Source organism: Mastomys coucha, unplaced genomic scaffold (genome assembly GCF_008632895.1).
Source record: "Mastomys coucha isolate ucsf_1 unplaced genomic scaffold, UCSF_Mcou_1 pScaffold15, whole genome shotgun sequence".
NCBI classification, from domain to species: Eukaryota; Metazoa; Chordata; class Mammalia; order Rodentia; family Muridae; genus Mastomys; species Mastomys coucha.
In genome coordinates this window covers 8,396,070-8,418,600 of record NW_022196897.1, presented here as the reverse complement: position 1 = coordinate 8,418,600, position 22,531 = coordinate 8,396,070, and the positions used below count along the sequence as shown (strand labels likewise).

The 22,531-nt window shown below is 43.2% G+C and overlaps 1 protein-coding gene across 15 annotated transcripts in view; it reads right to left on the bottom strand.

Annotated features, from left to right (window-relative positions):
- Positions 1–22,531, bottom strand: part of Kiaa1217 (KIAA1217 ortholog) — a 530,454-nt gene that overhangs the window by 176,910 nt on the left and 331,013 nt on the right. Inside the window, exon 1 of one of the 15 annotated variants that reach the window (XM_031369129.1) lies at positions 3,384–3,465. The exons of the other annotated variants lie outside the window; for them this stretch is intronic. Coding sequence (XP_031224989.1) covers positions 3,384–3,452 — 69 coding nt within the window. The 5' untranslated portion in view covers positions 3,453–3,465. Of the gene's footprint in view, positions 1–3,383; positions 3,466–22,531 lie in introns of those variants that run through there. 15 annotated transcript variants of the gene reach the window in all.

Below are 22,531 nucleotides of genomic sequence, written 5' to 3'. Positions count from 1 at the left end.
TTTTTGTTCCTAACACTATTATGTGCTTTGGTTTGTTTTTTTGTTTTTTGTTTTGTTGTTGTTTGTTTGTTTGTTTCTGAGACAGGGTTTCCCTTATGTATCGTTGACTGTCCTTGACCTCTGTAGACCAAGTACTGGGATTAAAGGTGTGTGCCCCACTGCCCTGCCCATTATGTTATTAAATACTGGGATTTGGAGAACCAGACAGAGACAAGATTAAGAACATGAGAGCTTTGTGTTTTGCTCACACTGTTTTGTGGACTGCAGACTAATTCCAACAATGCTATGTCCTAGTGAAAGGCTTGAAACCATTCTGAAGATCAATAATCAGTGAAATGATATAATCAGAGGAGCCGCGGGTACACCTCATTAGTGGAGTACTTACTTGTAGAATACTGATACATCCTTGGATTCCACTCCCCAAATCAAAAAAATAAACAATTAGGATAATCAGACTATTTACTTGATATTGTTAGGATAAAGAGAATGTCTTAATGTCTTAAAACTCAAGAAGACAGCATTTGTGAACTAGGAACTCCATAAAGCATTGACATACCATTTTCTTGTACTGCTTTCTCAGAGGTTCTGGACAGCTCAGCTGTTGAGATCTGATCTTTTAATATGCACTGTAATGATAAGTACTGGCCCCCAAGGCTCAACATGGGACGCCAATATGTTATTGAAAAATTTTTATCTCAACCTGTGGTTTCTACCCCAGGGTTGAGCATTCAGTTCCTGGATAATGACCCTTTATCAGCACTAGAGCTGGGAAGCCACCCTCCATGCTTTTAGAATCTACTGTCCTATGCTCTACCTGGGCTGCTCTTACCTCCCACTGGTCAACCTTCAGGGCTGTGCTCTCATGACTCATTTAACCTATGGGCTGCTTCCTCCTCTCCACCTTCTCTCTCTCCTCACGGTCTCCAAGACCCCAAGCCCCGCCTCTCTCAATTCTGCCCACCTATAGCCTGTAGTCATCTTAACTTGGGGGCGAGGTCACCTAGTATCACTCAGGTCTGTGTGTGAACTCTTTCTTCTCTAGGGACTTGCACTTAGCATTACAATACACAGCAGTAGACTAAAACTAAACACTGTGGCTTCCTACCACAAGGAGCAGCCCATAACTCGTGGATTTCCACAGTGGCTAGAGGGACGCACCACAGGCTTAACGTGCAGTTGCTTAACTAGTCTGGAGAATGGTTCCTTCCAATTTCAAAATGGAGGACTTCCTGTCACAGCGGACCTGAGGTAGTCTCTTGGGGGAAGAGCAAGTGCCTTTGATTTCTAACCTTAACCACTCGCCACTCCAGTATGGAATCTCCAAAATCACTGCTCTAGTTGTACCTTATCTGTAAGGCACCAAAACAGAAAAGGAAACGAAAGGTTTGGCTGAGGCCTCAGATACCCAATTATTTGTTGATAAGCTAAAAAGAAAGAAAGAAGTGGGGTATGGTGCACACATCTTTAATCTTAACGCTCAGGAGATAGACAAGTGGGTGGATCTCTTTGAGTTTTAGGCTAGCCTGCTCTACATTGTAAGCTTCAGGTCAACCTGGGATACCGAATGAGACCCTATCTCAAAAAATAAAGGAAGAAAGAAACAAAAAAGAGGCAAGAAACAGAGAACAGAGGGCTTCTTCCCTTTAAGCATAAGGAAAACGGAAAGGAAAATGGCACCATGCAGAATCAGCAAGGCTCTGGGCTCTTGTGCCACTAATTCCTAAAAAAGGTGTCGAAGAGGATCCAAGACCCTGTTTATAACTGAGAGAAAAAAGAAATTCCAAGAGCACAGTATCAAATCTAAGTTTTGCAAATTTGAAAAGCGTTTCAGGGCAGAGTATAGAGCGGCAGTGATGAGCTCACCACAGACAGCAAGAACCCTTCCCCTCTGTGTTTCTGTTCAGTGTACAAGACACGTGGGAGGATGTAATAAAGAGCCCCCTGGTTTGCATGAATTATAAAATCCACTATGGAAACATGAAAATAGCTAAAAACTCATGGAAAGAAATTAAGGACAAACACCTGTCAAAGTGGGCAGCTGCAGGCTATGACAATGTGGAGTTTGGTATGTGAAGTCCACATTTAACGTTTTTTAAGGACAGGGTCTTACTGTGTAGCTCTAAGACTTGGCTTGCCTCAAACTCACAGAAATCCACCTGCCTCTGCCTTTGCCTCTGCCTGAGTGCTGGGATTAACTAAAGGCCTGTGCCATGTGGCCTGGCCCCAAATTTAACGCGTAAGTTATTCTAATTTGAGCTTGTTCTAAACAGAAGATCAAAGGGGCTGTTATCTAAAAAGGGAAGGTGAAGAGTTCACCACTGTCAGTGGACACTGACCCAGAGGGCTGGGGCACCTCTGTAGGAAGGAGGACGGCTAGACAGCAAAGCGTCTCCTGAGCCTTTGTATCTGGGGCCGCACAGTGAAGGGCAGTGGTTCTGACATCTGCATATTCAGGAGACAATGAGGAAATAAATAATCCCATGTCTCGGGGACAAAAAGGATTCAGGTGGCTGTGTGCCACAGCTTTAGTTGGCACAGCTATCTAACACAGAGCCAAATGACTGGGGATACTTCCCATCTCTTGGAGCCTGAACAATCTAAACTAAGGCAGGATGAAGTTGAGGGCCTTGAGTTTAAAAGCAAACAAGTATTATTAAGTCAATGATTGATTGCTGAGGCTAAACAGCCCGGAGGCAAACTTTAGCGCTTCCACTAACTAACAATGTGGAGTCAGGAAGGCTACAGAAATCTTTCTGTGCCTCAGACTCTTGGTTTGCAAACTGGGGATCCCAGGACACCTATCGTTTTGGGGAGAGCATTCAGAATGGCACATGGGCTCAGTAAGTTCCAGAATAACACACCCAATCCCATACTTGCTATATGGAAACATGGCCCAGACAAATGATCTGGATCCATTATCGAGGTGCTAGATCTGTATCAAGTCCAAAATTTTTAGGAGTGCTGATTTCCGAGAGGCTCTGGCTCATCAGCCGGTTGTGAAGGGTCTCAGTAGGGGAGACTGTCTTTTAGAGGACCATGCAGAGAATCCAGCCTTCTGTATTATTGCTCAGTCTCCAAACCAGTTTACTGAAAATTCAGTAGGAATTTGAGGTAAGCATGCAGTTAGTGCTCTTCTAATAATATTCACTCTCACCACTGCAAACAATGTGAATGCTTCCCAACGCTGCAAGCACTCAGTCACTGTTATTTTGAATCTGCACTTGGGGTAAATGGAAAAATGCAGGCAGTCTGGTTAGGTCAGCCACAAAGATCAGAACACCATAAGCCTTCAGCCACAAAGATCAGAACACCACAGCCTTCAAATGAAAAAGGCACAAACAAGGTGCAGCTCTGTGCAGAAAAAAGGAAGGCAGGGTACTAACTCGCTGAGATGACTCGATTTTCATCAAGTACCTTTGAATGTCAAGTTCTGCCTGGAGAGATACCAGCATGCACTGCAAAGCCTGTGACCAGGAGACAGAAAGAGAAACAGAGTGAAAACAGGAAGAGAAAAGGGTTGCCATCTAGCCTTTCACAATAATGATGTAGCAAAGTTACCCCTCCCAAGGGAAAGAAGAGATGGAGCCAAGCTCATTCATTTGTTTCTCAAAATAACACTGAGCAGGGCAGTGGTGGCTCACACCTTTGATCCAAGCACTAGAGAGGCAGAGACAGGTGGATTTCTGAGTTCGAGGCCAGCCTGGTCTACAGAGTGAGTTCCAGGACAGCCAGGGCTACGCAGAGAAGCCCTATCTCAAAAACAAAACAAAACAAAACAAACAAACAAACAAACAACAACAACAACAACAAAAAAAACCAAACCAAACCAAAACAAAAAACCAAAAAAAAAAAAAAAACATTGAGAGCAAGTCCTGACTACCAGAGGTCTCAAATGCCCTGACACAGGTGTGATTCACTCCATCTTGCATTACCTGAGTGTCACACTGACCCACTGTTCCAAGAGTATTGAGGACTCGACAGAGCCTGCCCTTCCAATGAAATATCTTGCTGAGTCAGAAAGCAGGCTGGGCGTATAGCAGGAGGGATGAAGGCTATCATGAAGATTCACACTGGCCCCAAGGGCCCACAGCTTCTCTTGGCTGTCTTTCTAATATAGTACTATGTGCAGTACTCAGTGTGCAGCTGCACACTGCCATCCAGAACGCTGCAGCCACTATGAACGTAGGCTGAAGAATGAGCAGCATTTCATCCAAAGCAGGAGTGCTAACATGTGAGCCCAGCGGCCGTTGAGCAGCCTTCTGAGAACAGGGCATAGCCTGCAGGTGCTTACTTAATTCACTTAATCTTCTTTGATGTTACTGATCTATTTTTGAACTCCTTTTTACAAACAAACAAACCAACCAACTAGGTTGAGGCACTGGAGTGACAGCTCCAGAAGTAAGAGCAGGGCTGCTCTCACAAAGGACTGAGTTCAAGTCCCAGCACTGATATAAGACACATCACAGTCACCTGTGATTCTAGCCAGCTTCAGAGATCTAGTGTCCTCTTCTAGATCTTGAGGGTACCTGCATTCACATGTGCACATATTCTTAAGCCCTGTACACACACACACACACACACACACACACACACACACACACACACAATTAATTTCTGAGGACAGCCTGGCCTACAGAATAAGTTCCAGGACAGCCAGGGCTATGCAGAGAAACTCTGCCTTGTCTTTTCTTTCTTTCTCTCTTTCTTTCCTTCCTTCTTTCTTTCTTTCTTTCTTTCTTTCTTTCTTTCTTTCTTTCTTCCTTCCTTTCTTCCTTCTTTTCTTTCTTTCTAAAATTTCATAATACATGCAATGGTAATTTGCCTGCATGTATGCCTGTGTGAGGGTGTCTGGAACTGAAGTTACAGACAGTTGTGAGCTTCCGTGTGGGTGGTGGGAATTGAACCCAGGTCCTCTGGAAGAGCAGCCCATGCTCTTAACTGCTGAGCCATCTCTCTAGCCACCTGAAGCCCTGTCTTGAAAAGCCAAAACAAAGGAAAAAAACAAAAAACAAAAAAAAACCCACTTGAATACAGAGGCTGTGCTTAAAAGCCAAGCCAAGTCTCCAGACATTAACTGTGTTAAAATATTCTATCCAGAATGCAGCCAGTAAAAGAACTTTTGAGAACCTTCACAAGGAACAAAGAGTGACACTCTTTGAAGAACTATCTGCTAGCCTGACCTCATAAAAGTCCCCTTCCCCCCAGTAAATATATTCTCCTCAGAACTGAGAGGGTAGCTTTAGGGCCCCCTGAATCTCTGCTCAGAATTTATAGGCTTCATCAACTAGGAAAGAAGTAGCTTGAAGCAGATCACAAATAATAAAGCCCTGGAGGTATGTGGTAAATAAACGTGTAAGAAGAAAATAGGATGATAGATTTGAAGAGCTGCTGTGCTTAGGCAAGAGGCAAAAGGCTAGAGAAAAATCACACTTCCTGTTACAAGGCAAAGAGAGCAAGAAAGATCTTGTGGGACAGAGGAGACTTAAGTCAACCTGCAATGGAAGGTGGATAAGGGAGACCAGAAGCCAAGGAGATCCCGAATCAGGAAGACCTACAACAGTGAAAGAAACAGTTGGGAGAAGTTAAATGGATAAAGCAGTTGTCAAGAAAAGCATCACTGTGAGTCAAAAGGATGGTGGTGTGTGGGGGAGGGAGGTGGCCTCCACAGGAGCTATATCACTCTCTTGGGTCATTGTTAGCTTGGCTTTGCTAAGTGAGCAGAGCCTAGGAGGCAAAAAACCTAAAAGTGTCCCACCGGTAGATCAGGGGAACACCAGGGAGGGAGCCCTTTCTAGAATGTCTATAAATCCAAAGGAGGAAGAACGTGTGGCCAGCAACCCTAGAATTCCTGAGGCTTCAAGTTGGATTCCATCCTGAACTGCTAAGGCATCGGGAGATGCTGCCTCAATCATTTAGCCTCTGAAATCATTACAGAATTGTTTTCAAAGTTACAAAGGAAACTCACAGAGAACTCTTTACTTACCTGTGCGTAGGAAAAATTTAAAACCCAACAAGAAAAAAAAAAACACCGGGAGGCCAGGAATTTCCTTAATAAGATAAGCTCAGGAACTTTAGGAACATAGCAGAACTCTCCAGAAGGGAAAGGCTAATTAACATTTCTCAGATCACAGGGTGAGAAACTACCTGTGGGTGGGGACACATTCTGCAGGGTGGACCTTTGCCCACCTTCAGACAAGGGAAGTCCTTGCCACCTCATTCCCTAAAGACCAATCAATTTAAAAAGTCACACTGTTCTACCAATCACATTGTGTCTAATGGCTGCTGCCCTGAAAATTGTATAAAAGCTCACTGAACAAGCTGTGCAGGGTCACCTCCTTTACTGAGGGTCAGGGATGGCCTCAGTGCACTGAAATAAAAATCCTCATGTTCTTTGCATTGATCAGGCTCCATGTGATTCACTAAGGGGGTCTCCGGGAAGCTAAGGCTTGTTAGGGTCTTACACAGGCACCACTTAGAAGCTTACGTATGGCTCTGACTGGGAAATAAACTAGTCTCCAAAGGTTGAGATAGGTGGCAAGGAAATTACTTCCTTAAAATAATTAATTAATTAATTAATTAATTAAGTAGTCTATTTATTTATTTAGGAGGCGGGAGGCAAACACAGGTGCCACAACTGTATGTAGAGGTCAGAAGATAACTTGCAGAATTCAGTTAACTACTTCTACCATGTGGGTTCCAGGATGAAATTCAAGTGAGCAGGCTCTGTGGCAAGCACACTGACCTCTGAGCCATCTCCCTGGCCCCCAAAGAAGTTACTTATGATAAAAACCTCTTGGTTATCAAAGACCCACTCATCACTTCAAGGGAAGTGAAAACTGGAGCAGTGCAGAAAACAATGAGGCCATAAACATTAATCAGGAGGATAATATTTCTTTTAAACATGACTAATTAAAAATTGAACAGCTATCAGAATAAAACAGCAATAATAATTGATAGGTGTTTCCATTGTACTGAAGGATTCGGGATCCTGAGATCTTTTTCCAGAAGAACAACACAGAGTGCTGCCCACAGCATGGGCAGGTGATGGGTGATGGGGATTTTCTTCTTTAGCTGCACCCATTTCTGAGTTTTCAATAACAATCCCAAATTGTGAACGGGGCAGAAGCAACACACGGGTGTCTGAGGGTAGCAGTGAGAAATGACAGATGGCTAGAATTCAAAAGGTTAACTTTTTTTTTTAAAGATTTATTTATTTATTATATGTAAGTACACTGTAGCTGTCTTCAGACGCACCAGACGAGGGCATCAGATCTCATTATGGGTGGTTGTGAACCACCATGTGGTTGCTGGGATTTGAACTCATGACCTTCCGAAGAGCAGTCGGTGCTCTTCCCCACTGAGCCATCTCACCAGCCCCAAAAGGAGACCGTGATTTTTTTTAAGATTTATTTATTTATTATACCTAATTACACTGTAGCTGCCTTCAGACACACCAGAAGAGGGTACTACGGATGGTTGTGAGCCACCATGTGGTTGCCGCGATTTGAACTCGGGACCTTTGGAAGAGCAGTCAGTGCTCTTAACCGCTGAGCCATCTCTCCAGCCCAAAAGGTTAACTTTTAACTTACAGGTTAAGTTCTTGCTTTCTTTAGAAATTAAAGATTTCCTGATAGGACTTTACATAAAATCAACTTTTTGATGATTTAGCAAACTGTGACTAAATAAGATGCATTTATAAAAAAGGGCTCTGTTGCAGGGAAAACATGTCTGGGGTGAGTCCTCCATGAACACGAACTTTGCCTGATGGCCCTCCCAGGGAAGGTTTGGTGGCCAGCTCCTTAGAGGCTTCCATCTCACTGAGCATAGTACACACAAATAGATTTTCCCCTTCTCTCTTATGGCTCAAATACTTGTTCTTGAATTTACCTGGAAAATTTCACTATTACTCTCCACTTAGTTTAAATTTCAAAGAATGGGAACTGTTTCCACTGATGTCCTGAAACTGCTTTTTCAGACACATGACAGCTACTCAATTTCCTTGCAACACAACTTTCTCTACCTGTAAACTAGGGAGAGCAATTGACCGGGACAGTATTTAAAGGCTTAGAGTTGTGATTCTCAACCTTTCTAATGCTGTGACCTTTTAACACATTTCCTTATGCCGTGGTGACCCCAACTATAAAATTATTCCCATTGCTACTTCATAACTGTAATTTTGCTACTGTTAGGACTCATAATGTAAATATCTAAATTTCTGATGGTCTTTGATGACCTTGTGGAAGAGCCGTTTGACCCCCAACAGCCTTGTGATCCACAGGTTGAGAACCACTGACTGATTAGATGAAGCGGAGGCATATAAAACTTTATATTCAACTCCTGTCATAGACTAATTCAAATGACAGGTATTGTTGCCTTTAAAATTTTTACTATCTGAGGCAGAAGAGAGAGTTCAAAAGCAAAAACTATTTACTGCTCTGCCAGAAGGTTTGAGTTCACTCCCAGTGCCCACATTAGGCAGTAGTACTTCCTACTTCCTATGACTCTAGCTCCAGGGTATCTGGCCTTTGTGGGCAAGCACATACAAATGGCATTCATACATCAATTACAAGAATAAAAAAATAAAAACAGATCTTAAAAAAATTGTATTGCCAATGGTCTGGAAAGATGGCTCAGCAGTTAAAAGCACTGATGGCTCTTCTAGCATCTAGATGACAACTAACAACTGTCTATAACTTCAGTCCCAGGGGATCTAACCTCCCCTTCTGGCTTTCTCTGTCACTTCACACTTGTGACAGATATACACAGGTGAAATACCCATATATATAGAATTAAAATAGATAATTCTTTCAATCAAATTATATTGTTGAAATATGCTTTAGTAACATGATAAATACAAAAAGCCTCAAAATTCAGCCATTCTGTTTACAGTGGTTAGCCCTAAGAAAATAACTAACCACAGCCCAAGGGAGCCTGCATAGTGTCCTCCCAACATGCGGTGTATTCACACAGGGGGCCAGTGAAAACAGATGCCAACAAAGACACATGCTTTTGGTTTTGAGTCCATATGCCTATTCAAAAAGAGCAGGAAGATACACCAAATGCTAATAGGACTATCCTATGTGGACTGTGGGCTGTACTAATTCCTATCTGGGTTTTCCTGTGTGGGGTGTGGGACTGTACCAATTCATATCTTTAGTCTTTATAGATTACACAATTACTCTCATAATTTAAAAATATACTGATATTTAAATCCCATAGGATTGCCCTTAAATTATTGCACTTGCTTTACTGTTTCTACTAACCCCCTCAAAAAATCCTTAGCATTGATTATGATAGTAATAGCTACAGATTTCAAGTAGAAAGAGAAAATGAAGGTTCACTTGCTGGGAGCTCTGAAAGCGGAGAAGACAGTAAGTTCAGAAGTAACTGTCTAGCTTTTTCTGCACTCCATTGCTTGTTATTGCTTTCTCTCATTGAGTATGGACCATCCCACCACGAGGGGGTGTCCTTAGCAAGTTCAATAGTATCCCAGGATGATGGAAGGGCACAGCTGCCACCCCAGACTTTGGAGGAAACATGACACTCTTTCCACTGGTGGCTCTGCATCAATCTTTGTCCTTTCCAGTCCCTTGCCCGCACTGAGCTGCTTCTGACCGCTCTGTGAGGACATGCAGCCAGCTGACCACTTGTAAAATGAACACTGATGACAGAATGGAGCAAGGATTTCTGCAAGTCTAATCCATTCTGCAGAGTTGCCACTGCTAAGTCACTTTTGTCACTGTGACACAAAATGAAAGAGCATAACACAAGCAAATGTTGGGAAATCACCATAGAAACCATTCTACCCTGAAGATACACAGGCAATCAATGAGTCATCAAAGCCATTTCAGGTTCTTTGATGTTTAAAAAAAAAGTACTCCATTGAGGAATTCAATTATATAATAAAATTACTGTAAATGTTTAAAACAGTCAAAGTAGAATGAAATTATTTCCCTGTAAGATTCAATAAGTAAGGCTAATATTTACAACTGATGTCATACTTGTTGTTTGGCTCTAAATGGCAAGCTAGGGGTGGGACAGCTTCTAAAACGGTGAAGGGTTCAGAGCATATGTCCCTATAAACTATAGTTCTAAGATTTTTCTTCTTTCCTGGAAAGTCCCAGGAAGGGATATAATCCTCCAGTGAACATGGGACGGTGATTGAAACTATTGTTTTCAGAAAGAGACAGAGCTAAGCTAGAACTTTGGTTTCAACACTAGCTACTGTGTACATTACAAGGGGCATCTCCTGAATGTGGCTTCCACACCAGAAGACACAGAGAGGCCAGTGTTTATATCCCAGTATGTTGTGTGAGGTGAGATCACATCTGAAAACATTTGAGCACAACATACAGCTAGCTCAGCAAGAACACAAGAGCGATGCCTGCCTTAGCACCTGTTGTAAAAGAGAGTGGGTGTGGAGCTAGAGGTGGGGAGGGGGTAGACACTCAGAACCAGGCCAAAACAAATGAATCCCACATACACCTGCTCCATGGCAACTTCCTCAGGATTGAAAGAGGAGGCACATGAGACTTGTGGGCTAGACACGAGATTATACTCTGACAGAAAGGGAACCTGAAGATTCTTGAAGGCCCTTCCTGAGCGTTAGTGGAGTAGGCAACTCTGAGATCTCTTGGACAACAGTCTCTTGTCTGCAAGCTGTGCAAAGACCCTCAGGGTTGCACCTTGCCTGAGTCCTCACCTGTGCCAGGGAGCGCTTTCTGGGATGCAGCTGCTTCTGAGTCAGCCCTGCTTTTGTAAGCGACCCTTCACCACTCCTCCTGTAAGTAACCCCAATAAAAACTCACCGATTCGCCAACTCTTACTTCGGTTTGTCATGGGTTTCCTTTGTAAGGTGAGGAGATGTAGGTGTTTGTGTGTGTTGTGTATGTGTTGTGTGTGTATGTGTGTATGCACACTGGATTGCATTACCCTAGGAAAAAAATCTGTCCTAAATGCTGGCTTCCAAAGCCGTGAGTTTGAAGGATAATACAATGATTTCTACTAACTTGCTATACCTTGGAGAGGAAAAAAGATTACACTGTAAAGTAAATATACAGAACATAGTCTAATGGTAAGCTAGTTTTCATGATGGCCACTGCACATATACATGGCCATTGTTCTCATGGACAGGTTATAGAAGGGTCTCAGTGTCGTAATATTCACCTGCCATGCACTTTCAATACAGTTTCACAATACCCACTTTCTCTACCTGGAAGAGTCTGACTATATTTAGAAGAGAATTGAAGGGGCTGGGGAGATGGCTCAGTGGTTAAGAACACTGACTGCTCTTCCAAGGGACTCATGTTCAAGTCCTAGCACCCACATGGCAGCTTACAACTGTCTGCAACTACAGTTCCAGGGGATCTGACACCCTCGCACATGCAGGCAAAATACCAATGCATATAAAATAAAAATAAATTAATTAAAAACACAATTTTAAAAGGAAGAAAAAGAAGAGAATTGAAACAGTTAAGATTCTCAAACAAAGGAAAAGAGAGTGTTATAATCAACCAGTACACTGACTAACTATCATTGAGGTTCCTTCCATGGTCCTCATTAACAGTGGAGGAACAGAAAAGAGCCGAGGGGGCTGAGCTCCCACACAGCATTTATACAGTGTCTGGGAGGAACCTGCTCAAGTCACCCCTACAAAGGGGACAAATATTCCTAGAACTCACCTCAAAGAAATGCCTCACACACTGGTAGCCTTGCTGTTTAGCTCAAACATTACCTATCACAAATATAAATTGTGGCTTGGGTGTGGACTATCTGTGGAGGGTTCATTATAATTGAGAACTTGGTCTTTAGGGCAGTACTAAATGAGGAGGTGGTGCCTCATGGGCAAACAGTGGGCTCTTAGGAGGTGCCTTCAAGGGACAGACATCTCGGTGGTTCTCTCATGGTGATTGTTATGAAAGTCTGTTTGGCTCTTCCAATTTTGTATATGTTCAGACTTACCACCATCTGGTCTGAGTCCAACCCAGCACTCGCCATTCCTTTGATCCTCCAAACCAAGCTAAATCAACCTTCTCTCTTCACAAAGTAGAGTTTTGTTACAGAAACACAGAGATGATAAGTGACATAATGGATGCCATGAGTAGCTGGCTTCCTCCCTGCCTCCCTTCTCAAATGCCACTCAAATGCTACACTGTGAGTATCACAAAGGCAGGGCATCTTCCATGCATCCTTATCACTTACAGAATGAATGACTGCAGAGCTAGAAGTGGGCACTGGGCTTCAGAACTCCTGGTTAGTGTGGCTTGCTTGATCTGGAGGCCTATTTCTTGATTATTAGTTACCTAGTAGGTCTTGTATTTCAGACATGTGATGGAGGAACTTAACTACACATTTCAGAGACCTGTACCTAACCCAAGACTCCCAGGAACCTCCCCGTCAACACTCCATGGGTGTTCTGATCTGTCCCCAGGACTCTGTCTTTTATTGTCTCAGCCAATCTTGTACCTTCTCAAAAGGAGGAAAATGCCATGTGATAGAATTTCTGTTTGGTAGGGCTTCTCTTCAATTTTCACCAAACCCCTCCTTTCACAGACCCTGAAGCTTAAATAAAAATACTCAGAACCCCTGAAGGGGGCAGGAATGGGGAAGAGATTCCAAATACTTTTCATTACATCAAAGACTTTGGAACTCATTCCAGCTTTGGCTGAATAGCTGCTATTTCTCAGGAAACAAGCATTGCAGTAGGGATGGCAGCTGACAGTGGCCCAGCCATTGTCCCAGAAGGCTTTGCTTCAGAAACTGCCTCTCATACTAGAGGCCTAGTTACAGTGGCCTCAATAGGGAGGAAAGGTATTTTGACTTCTCTTTTCTTTCCTTAGGAAAGAGGTCCAGACTCTAGAGCCTTGCAGATGCTTAGCAGGTCATACAGAAGTACTAGTGCCTTAGACGGGGCATTTAGCTGAAAGTCAGGTCCGTACCCCAGGCTTGCTGTGCCAACTCTTGCTATGGTTCTCATACATTATTCCAGATTGTTCAAATGAGACTAAAGGACAGGGAAGGCATGGGGATCCACAGACCACTGGGATGAGAGTCTTTGTGATAGATTTTAGCTTTGCATTATTGATTATATCCTAAAATGCCCGAGTGTTGCAGGAATCTGAATTTATAAAGTCACCATCGAGGGAAGAAAAGGCCCGAGTTAGATCTACTCTTTAGAAAGCTCCATGCCCTTGTGTATAGGAAGACTCATGTGCTGATTGGTTGGCTTTTGTTAACTCCACACAAATGTGTGTGGGGAGCGGGAATCTTAATTGAGAAAACACCTCCAGAAGATTGGCCTGTAGGCAAGTCTGTGGGGCGCTGTCTTAATTCATGATTGATGTGGAATGACCTAGCTCATGGTGGACTGTACCATTCCTGGGCACAAGGTCCTGGGTTGTATAAGAAAGCCGGCCAAGCAAGCAATGGAGAGCATGTCAGTAAGTAGTGTTCCTTCACCTTCTGCTTCAGGTTCTTGCCTTCAGTTCCTGTCCAAAATTACCTCCATGATTAGGTATGACCTGAAAGTTGTTAAGGAGAAGTAAACCCTGTTCTTCCCATGTTGTTTTTGGTTATGGCGTTTTATGACAGCAATAGAAACTTTAGATGGGTCTGAACACAGGGCATGAACCCAAGGTCTAAGCTCATTAGTTTTTCCACACTGAACATGTTATTTCGTTGGACATTAGACATTAAAGCACCAGGCCTCACTTTGTAAAATGGCAGGCCTTACTTTGTAAAGTTACTGCACCTTCTTTATAGTTTCAGCAATAGGCACATGTGACATCAACTGTATGTATGACATCTCTTTGCTGTCTATTCTGTGGACACACACGGAAAGAGTTCCTGAAATGGCTGAGATGAAGATCTTCTCTACTAACCCCAGCCCCATAGCTCACTGCAGTATCTGGCCCCAGTTTCTGAGTCCAAACTCATGGTGTAAATGTTTATGCCTTCTCAAATTCCTGGGTTGAACCCCTAGTCCCCAGTGTTTAGAGGAGGGGCCTTTCAAAAGTGACAAGTTTGTGTGGATGAAGCCTATATGATGGAGTTAGTGCCCTAATAAAGAAGATCTGAAGATCAACCCCTGATGCTCATGGATACAGGAAAGTCCTCTGCAAAGCCACATGATGCTGATACATTGGTCTGGGGTTTTACTTCCCAGGAAAATGAAAAAATTTTCTGTTGTTTAAGACACAAAGTATTGCAGTAAATCGTCAACCCAAATATGCCCAGCAATGAAAACACAACTCAATTAATATGAATACAAGCTGTGCACCTAGATTGGTCAGATTTACCACTACACTACCATCCTCCCCACCCCCCCCATCTAGGAGACCCCTAATAACTTGTAGTTTCTCCAGGCCGCATGCTTCTCCTCCACTTTCCTTCCACCTCCTCCTCTGTGTCCCCCCATTCCTCCTTCTTTTAACAACTTTCAGCTCCACCTTCCCTTTCACTGCCCAATCACCGGCTCTAGCTTTTATTTTAGAAATTAAGGTGGGAAGAAGATTTACAGGAAATCAATCGCCTGAGTGCTGACTCATTCCTTGTTTGCAGTCCCTCAGGAAAAGGGAATTAGCATCAAATTACAAATAGTCCCAGAGCTATCCACAACAACAGGATACTGTTGGGCTACTTATAACAGAAGCCCAAATTTATTAAGGTGATGAACCAGTGACAGTCATATTTGCAGATGTTGGCAACCACATACCCAGCTTAGACACTAGCCCTGAGTTTTGGTGTCTGAGGCCAAGATAGCACCTACCCATGAGGCTGCTCCCACGATGGAGTCTCTCATGAACTCTGCCTAGCCAGTCTGTCCACCCTCAACAGCCGCATCACCTGGACACCTAGAGAACTTCAAGCTGGACTCAGCCTCCCTCTTGATTTTCTGACCTATGAAACTTTAGAGCCAGCCAAATGATATTGTAGAAAAGTTTCTTTGTGAAATCTATTAAGTTTGACTGGGAGATAAATACCTTCTTCTAAAAATATTCTAGAGAGTTGCATGTCATTGCAAATAGAAATCAAGTAGAAGTGACAGTTTCTTACATTAAAAGATAGTCTGACATTAAAGTGTTAGTTTATACAACCAAACAGCATCATTGTTATAAACACTACACAACTGAGGCCATAATTACAAACTGCTGTTGTTATTTTGCCTGGAAGCCAGAGCTCTGTACACGGTAGGCAGGTAATCTACACTGAATGACATCTGAACACCACAAATTATTTTGTGTATGTATGTGTGTGTGTGTGTGTGTGTGTGTGTGTGTGTGTGTGTGTGTATGCATGTGTATGTTTATAACGGTTCTTAAGTGTTGGTATTAGGATTAGGGGAATAGTCAATCTAAGGAATCATTCCTCAGGAGCCACTCAGTTTAAGACAGGATCTCTCATTGGCCTCCAGTGTATCAAGCTGGCTAGACTCACTAGCCCTCAAGCCCCTAGGATCTGTAATTCTATTTGCCCCAGTTCTGGGATTACAAGTGCATACACCTTGCTCTACTTTATTAAATATGGGTTCTGGGTGTGAAATTTATATTTCATGCTTGCCTGGCAAGCACTTTAGCAACTGAGCTAACTTTCTAGGCCACAACATTTTTAACATTACATTTTAGGATGATAATCTGAGCATGAAACAACAACAACAAACTATGAAATGTAAATGTTGAAATCACAGTATGGAGTTGTGTATTCTGCTAGCTAAATCAACTTCAGTCACTGTCTTTATTCATAAAACAATGCAGGGTTCAATCCTCAATCAGAAGAGTGGTTCTCAGAGTTCTTGAAGAAGAGGAGAGCTTATTCTTCTAATTACAGGGAATCACAGTGGAATGTGCCTCCATAACTATTCAACTCTAAACATGCTTTGCTAATTGCTTGCAAATATCAGAACAGAAGGTTGAAAGTATAGCCTCTAAGTATACGGGCAGATTCTGGCTTGACTGTGAAAGACTAGGAGTAGCTAGCAAAAGAAGAGTGATAGGAGGGGAGGGAAATGGGAGGGAAGGAAGGGGACAGAAAAGGAGAGGAGAGAAAAGGAAGGCAGTCACCAGTATTCCAAGGTTGCTCTGGCTGATTTTTTTGGTATGGATCATGGGTTGATACTCGGGAGGAGGGTCAACAACAGCTCACCAGTGAAGCACAGGACACTGTCTAATCAAAAGACATTCAAAATCTTTTAAGATTATCAAGCACACTTGGTAGGGAAAGAGAAAATAGAAATAATTACTACAGAGCTTTATGGACATAGAAAATCCTAGAATCATAGAACAAACCTAAATGAAAACATATTTGAACATGGTTATTCTACAGGCGTGCTCATCTGGAACATCTGGCGGCCTGCAAGAATAGACAAGTAGGATTCTGGAAGTTAGAGGAGAGAAAGAGAAATGGTTCAAAGTTTTGGGATGCAATGAGAGTTAGGGGAGCCTAAGTTCAGAGGGCAAATGGAGTCATATCCAAATGAATTATCTGAGCGGTCTGAAGCCATTCTGCACAGCAGATCCCTACTTTATAGACATCCCAGACGGTTATTCAGGTTTGAGGCAGATAAGGAGGAAGACAGAGTTACCTCAGAGTTTTAGGGGAGACCATAATATTCTTGTCATTCTTCAGCACTGCTCTAGGAACCCCTCAAGGACCTGAGCAGCTACTGCCCATCAATCCCCAAATTGCTATGAAGTCACATTCTCCACTTGGGTTTGTATTTGTAAGCATGGGAGTTTTGGACCCAGTTGAGGAGGTCGCTCACAACCCTTGCTCCAGGGTGACTTAACTCTTGGAGGAGGTGCCAGCAGACAATCTCTTTCCTTTTGGGGCCAGGCCTCTCTGCTAATAAATATATCAAGAAGCATGATGACCTCCTACCCTTCTCAGTAGTCTAATAAATTGCTTGTGCATATCACCAGATGAAGCACAGCACAGCTTCTGTGTCTCTAAGAACAGTAACTACCCTTTTCAAGGCAAGATGGTTGAGTAAGAATAATTCTGACTTCACCCGTCCCTAGGCCAATGCAGAACTTTCTACATGGACTTGACTTTAAGATACAAACAAAGAGCTTTGAAACCTGGCACAGAGGAGAGAATGGAACAGAGCATTTCATTAGGAGACAGAAAAACAAAACAAAACAAAACTAAAACTAAAAGAGTGGCACTCTATGCACTATAATCTATAGTGGGCAGATGAGTACATTGATGTATGCAAAAATGATTGATTCTCACTCCCCACTTCAGGAGAGCCAAGAGTGTAGGAGACTGGACACAAGGCTCAATGCCAGCATGGCCATTCAGGGATATGGGAGTACAACCCAGATGGCCAAGCCTTCTTCCATGAGGGTACTTGGAAGGGGCTAGTGACCTTGGTCAGTTCCCTATTATGTTACAGACTTGGAACATGTGTCAACTCTGATATATATATGTGTGTGTGTGTGTGTGTGTGTGTGTGTATGTGTGCATATATATATATATATATATATATATATATATATATATATATATATATATATATATCCATCACGGGGGAGGGCTATACCTGTGATCAGACACAGCAGTGGCCCATGACTGGACCATGGAGCATGAAGTCACAAGGACTAGGAGACAGACCCCTTGCTCCTGATACCTTAGCAGCCTGCTTATGGCACTATAGACCCTATAATTGAAAGCTGGGGATTGTCTAGATGGGAAACGTAGCTCAGTGGGATGTGGGAGATTACAGTTTAGACTACCAGTACCATACATGTATGTGACAGACATAAAATGGAATGGTATCTTGGAGAAGCAAATGTCACTGTTAATAAATATAGTGCTAGAAGCTTCTTCTTTTTTTTTTGTTTTAAAGATTTATTTATTATTATATAAGTACATTGTAGCTGACTTCAGATGTACCAGAAGAGGGTGCCAGATCTCATTACAGATGGTTGTGAGCCACCATGTGGTTGCTGGGATTTGAACTCAGGACCTTTGGAAGAGCAGTCAGTGCTCTTACCCACTGAGTCATCTTGCCAGCCCTTATTTTGGTTTTTCAAGACAGCCCTGGCTGTCCTGGAGCTCACTTTGTAGAACAAGCTGGCCTCGAACTCAGACATCTACCTGCCCCTGCCTCCCAAGTGCTGGGATTGAAGGCGTGCGCCACCACCCCCTGCCTTGCTAGAAGCTTCTGAAGGAGCATTAGCAGGAAACAGGAGTCTAGAACAGAAATGCATGATACAAGATGCAACAATGCCTAACTTCATTGTCCTGAGCTTTTCCCTAGCCCCTGAGGGACAAAAGACCTGTGTCTTCCCAGGCTCTCCAGCTTCACTTCCCCATGATTTGAACGTCTTCAATCCCCCAAGTTGAGCATTGAGTGCAATGGCCCATTAGGTATGATCAATTATGAAGATAAACTTCCCAATCAAGGTATTACCTGTTCTCCTCACTGCCTCATCATCCAACACTTCCCTTCTCAGCCTACCTGCTTTGCATACACCTGGTGCAGGTTGGAGGAGGATCATGGGGGCCAGTTGGTTTAATGCAAATATCTTTGGTTCTATCACTTGTGCTAGCAAGAACAACTCTTTTGACTTTTAGACTCTAGAGGAAATACATTCTATTTCCAGGTCAACGACTAACAGGTAAAGGGGTTCCTTGTGTCCCTTCCGGAGATGTTTCTCTAAAGGGGAAATGCTATAAAATTATTTTTATGGCTTAGCTAGTTTGAACTGATCATGAAGACACATAAAAAAAAAAAAAAAAGATTAGGCTGTGGTGGCACACGCCTTTAATCCTAGCACTTGGGAGGCAGAGGCAGGTGGATTTCTGAGTTCGAGGCCAGCCTGGTCTACAAAGTGAGCTCCAGGACAGCCAGGACTACACAGAGAAACCCTGTCTCAAAAAACCAAAAAAAAAAAAAAAAAAAAAAAAAAAAAAAAAAAAAAAAAAAAAAAAAGATTAGGCAACAAAAGGTCACTTATAATATCAGAGAGGGGGAAGAACACTAAAATTATCTTACAATAGAAGTCACATCAACCTACTGTCTTGGTTAGTTCACTGTAAATCATACCACTCCCCCTCCCCTGAGCTGCTGTGGCATTGTATGACACAGAGGGCTCTGTCCTTCACTGCTGTTGCTAGTAATGCCTGGCAGCCAGGTTGTCTGGAGCATAAAACCATATTATTTTTAGTTTTGGAGGGTTTGGGGCCTAAAGCCAAAAGGTAATGAACTACCTTAAAAGTATTACCTTTTCTTTCTTTAAAAAATTATTTGGGGTGTAGAGAAAAAACAAAGGCAGTATACCACCTTTCCCAGGGGTGAAGAACAGCCACACGTCAGGCTCTTTAAGCTCTCAGTTCCTTCTACTTTGGCTTTCATTCCCAGATTGGAGATTCTCCTCATCAAGCATTTCTCCTCTCAACAGCTTCCCCCTAAGGTCTGCTCTGCAGTCTGAGATTCGGTCATTCTGAGTACATGAACATTTCTTTAGTTTGAACACCTTTCCTGAAGACCATGATTGCATAGTCCCATCAGCCACTTGGACTCCAGAGAGATTCCTTCCAGGAAGATAAACCGCTCTGCACCTCTTCTCCAAGATACTCTCTTCATAGACACCCAGCCTGGGACTTGTTTTCCCTACTGGCACCCCTCCCCCAATGTTTGCCATGCCTCTACCGGCAATGAGTACACTCTAAGACCTCTTCTCTCTATGTGACTTGGGGAGTATCAAGGTGGCCTGGAGCAAGAGGGACTTTGCAAATGGTGTTCACTTGGAAACACTGTTCTAAAAGTGCTGCCTACCAAATAATTCAGCCTGTTGAGCCCGGAGGTCTTCTCATCTACATGATGGGAAGGTCATCACACAGTTTACCCCAACTTGCTATCAGAATAGCATGAAATAAACGAAGGCCTGTCACCCAGTTAGCTCTCAGCTCAGCACATACCTGTGCCACGCTCATTCCCCCAACTCTACTCAAACATCTTTACAGAGTCCACAGGATAGGGGGAGATGACAGCTGGGTGTGGAGGTTGTCTATGTTTTATATTGGCCACATCTGGCCTTCATATTTTCCCCCACAAAGACAAAGGTCATATGTTAACAAGATCTCTACATTACTATGTGTGTACTACAATCCATGCAGAACTGATAGATTTCAGCTCATTCTGAGCACACAAGGCTACACTACAGGACTGGTGACAAGCTCAGAGAGCGTCAGCCACTCTTTGCTGGAACCTCCACATTTATTTCCCCATGTCGGCATGGCTTTTTATTGAAATCATCACTTGGAGAACGAGTGTGAGAATCTAGCCAGCTTCTTCCTGAGAGCTACTCAGAATGTGGATTTTCTGGTTTCCATTAGCCACAAGGATTCCAGGAGACACATAGGAGATGGGCTTTACTAATGTGTACAGTGTTTCTTCTTTGTCCAAATTTCTCATTATAGTCCCTCTCAGCAAAGACAATAATTTCCTACTCAAAATGTAAAGGTTTCTTATGCCAGAAATAAAGTAAAAGGACCAGAATGCCTGCTGTGGCTATATAAGCAGAGTCAGTGGATGGGCCAATTTGCTACACCATGCTGGATAGGCTGTGTTAAAACCACCCCTCCTCCCAGTGAGGACTGTGAACACCGAGCTATATGCATGAATCAGGTTCCACATCAACACAGCTTCTGAAAATACATAGTAGTCAAGCAAGTTTTAATGAAATTGTATCTTTCATTTCCTAATTGATTATATGCTAGACTTACTTGATGCTTTCATGGTCATTTCTTTTTCTTTCTTTTTTTTTCCCCCCATTTTTTTAATTAGATATTTTCTTTATTTACATTTCAAATGTTATCCCCTTTCCTAGTTTCCCTTCCTGAAAAAAAACCTTTATTCCCTCCTCCCATCACCAACCCACCCTCTCCTGCTTCCTGGCCCTGGCATTCCCCTACATTGGGGTATAGAGCCTTCACAGAACCAAGGGCCTCTTCTCTCATTGATGTCCAAAAGAGCCATCCTCTGCAGCTAGAGCCCTGAGTTCCACCATGTGTACTCTTTGGTTGGTGGTTTAGTCCCTAGGAGCTCCAGGGGTACTGGTTAGTTCATCTTGTTGATCCTTTCATGGTCATTTCTAATGAATCTTCAGCAAAATTTTCACCATTGAATGCTATAGTAAAACAGGTTAAATCTATATTGTGTGCATACTGAAATCAACTAGGGTGCTTTGTGCTTTAGAAGCAAGTTTTCTGGTGGTCCTTTTAGGGTAAAAATGATGACATTGTAGGTTTAGTAGGGCAGAGCAGTAATGACTGCTCAGTAATTTTCGGCTGTTTTCTTAAGGTAAGAAATGGGTTCCGCCTTCCGGTCCCATAACACCCAGAGGAAGCTCCACTCCCAGGAGCTTTAACATGCCCAGGATGGAGGTGAGGAGGACACAACATCTGTCCAAATACCAGGAGTAACTGGGACCAGCAGGACTAGACACACAGAAACTCCGCCAGCCCAGTGGTCCAGGTTTCTTCCAGTCTGTCTGAGCTGGTGCCCTGAGCAGACCTTGGGCACAAGCTCCACAGCCAGTCCCGCAACATCCAAAGGAAGCTCCACTCCCAGACTCTAACATGCCCAGGATCAGAGGTGAGGAGGACACAACATTTGTCCCAACTGGGAGTAACTGGGACCAGCGGGACCAGGCACACAGGAAGTCCACCAGCCCAGTGGCTCAGGTTCCTTCTGGTCCCAAAACACACAGAGGAAGCTCCACTCCCAGGAGCTCTAACACGCCCAGGATCAGAGGTGAGGAGGAAACAACATCTGTCCCAACACCAGGAGTAACTGGGACCAGCAGAATCCAGGCAGACAGGAATTCTGTCAGCCCAGTAGCTTGGGTTGCTTCCAGTCTGTATGGGCCAGTCAGTGCCCTGAGCAGACATTGGGCGCAAACTCAGGAGTCATTCCCACAACACCCAGAGGAAGCTCCACTCCCAGGTGCTCTAACAAGCCCAGGGTCACAGGATCCCAGAATCACAGGATCACAGAGACAGCTTGACTCTGAGGAGCTCTGACACAACCAGGATCACAGGAAAGGCTCCAGTCAGATTTAGCAAGGGCAGGTAGCACTAAAGATAATCAAATGGTGCCGGGCAAGCGTAAGAATATAAGCAACACAAACCAAGGTTACTTGGCATCATCAGAACCCAATACTCCCTCCATTGCAAATCCTGGACACACCATCACATCAGAAAAGCAAGATTCAGATATAAAATCACTTCTCATGATGATGATACAGGACTTTAAGAAAAACATAAATAGCACCCTCAAAGAAATACAGGAGAACACAGGTAAATAGCTAGAAGCCCTTTAAGAGGAAACACAAAAATCCCTTAAAGAACCACAGGAAAACATAATCAAACAGGTGAAGGAAATGAACAAAATCATCCAGGATCTAAAAATGGAAATAGAAACAATAAAGAAATCAGAAAGAGACACAATTCTGGAAATACAAAACCTAGGAAAGAAATCAGGAGTTGTAGATGCAAGCATCACCAACAGAATAAAAGAGATAGA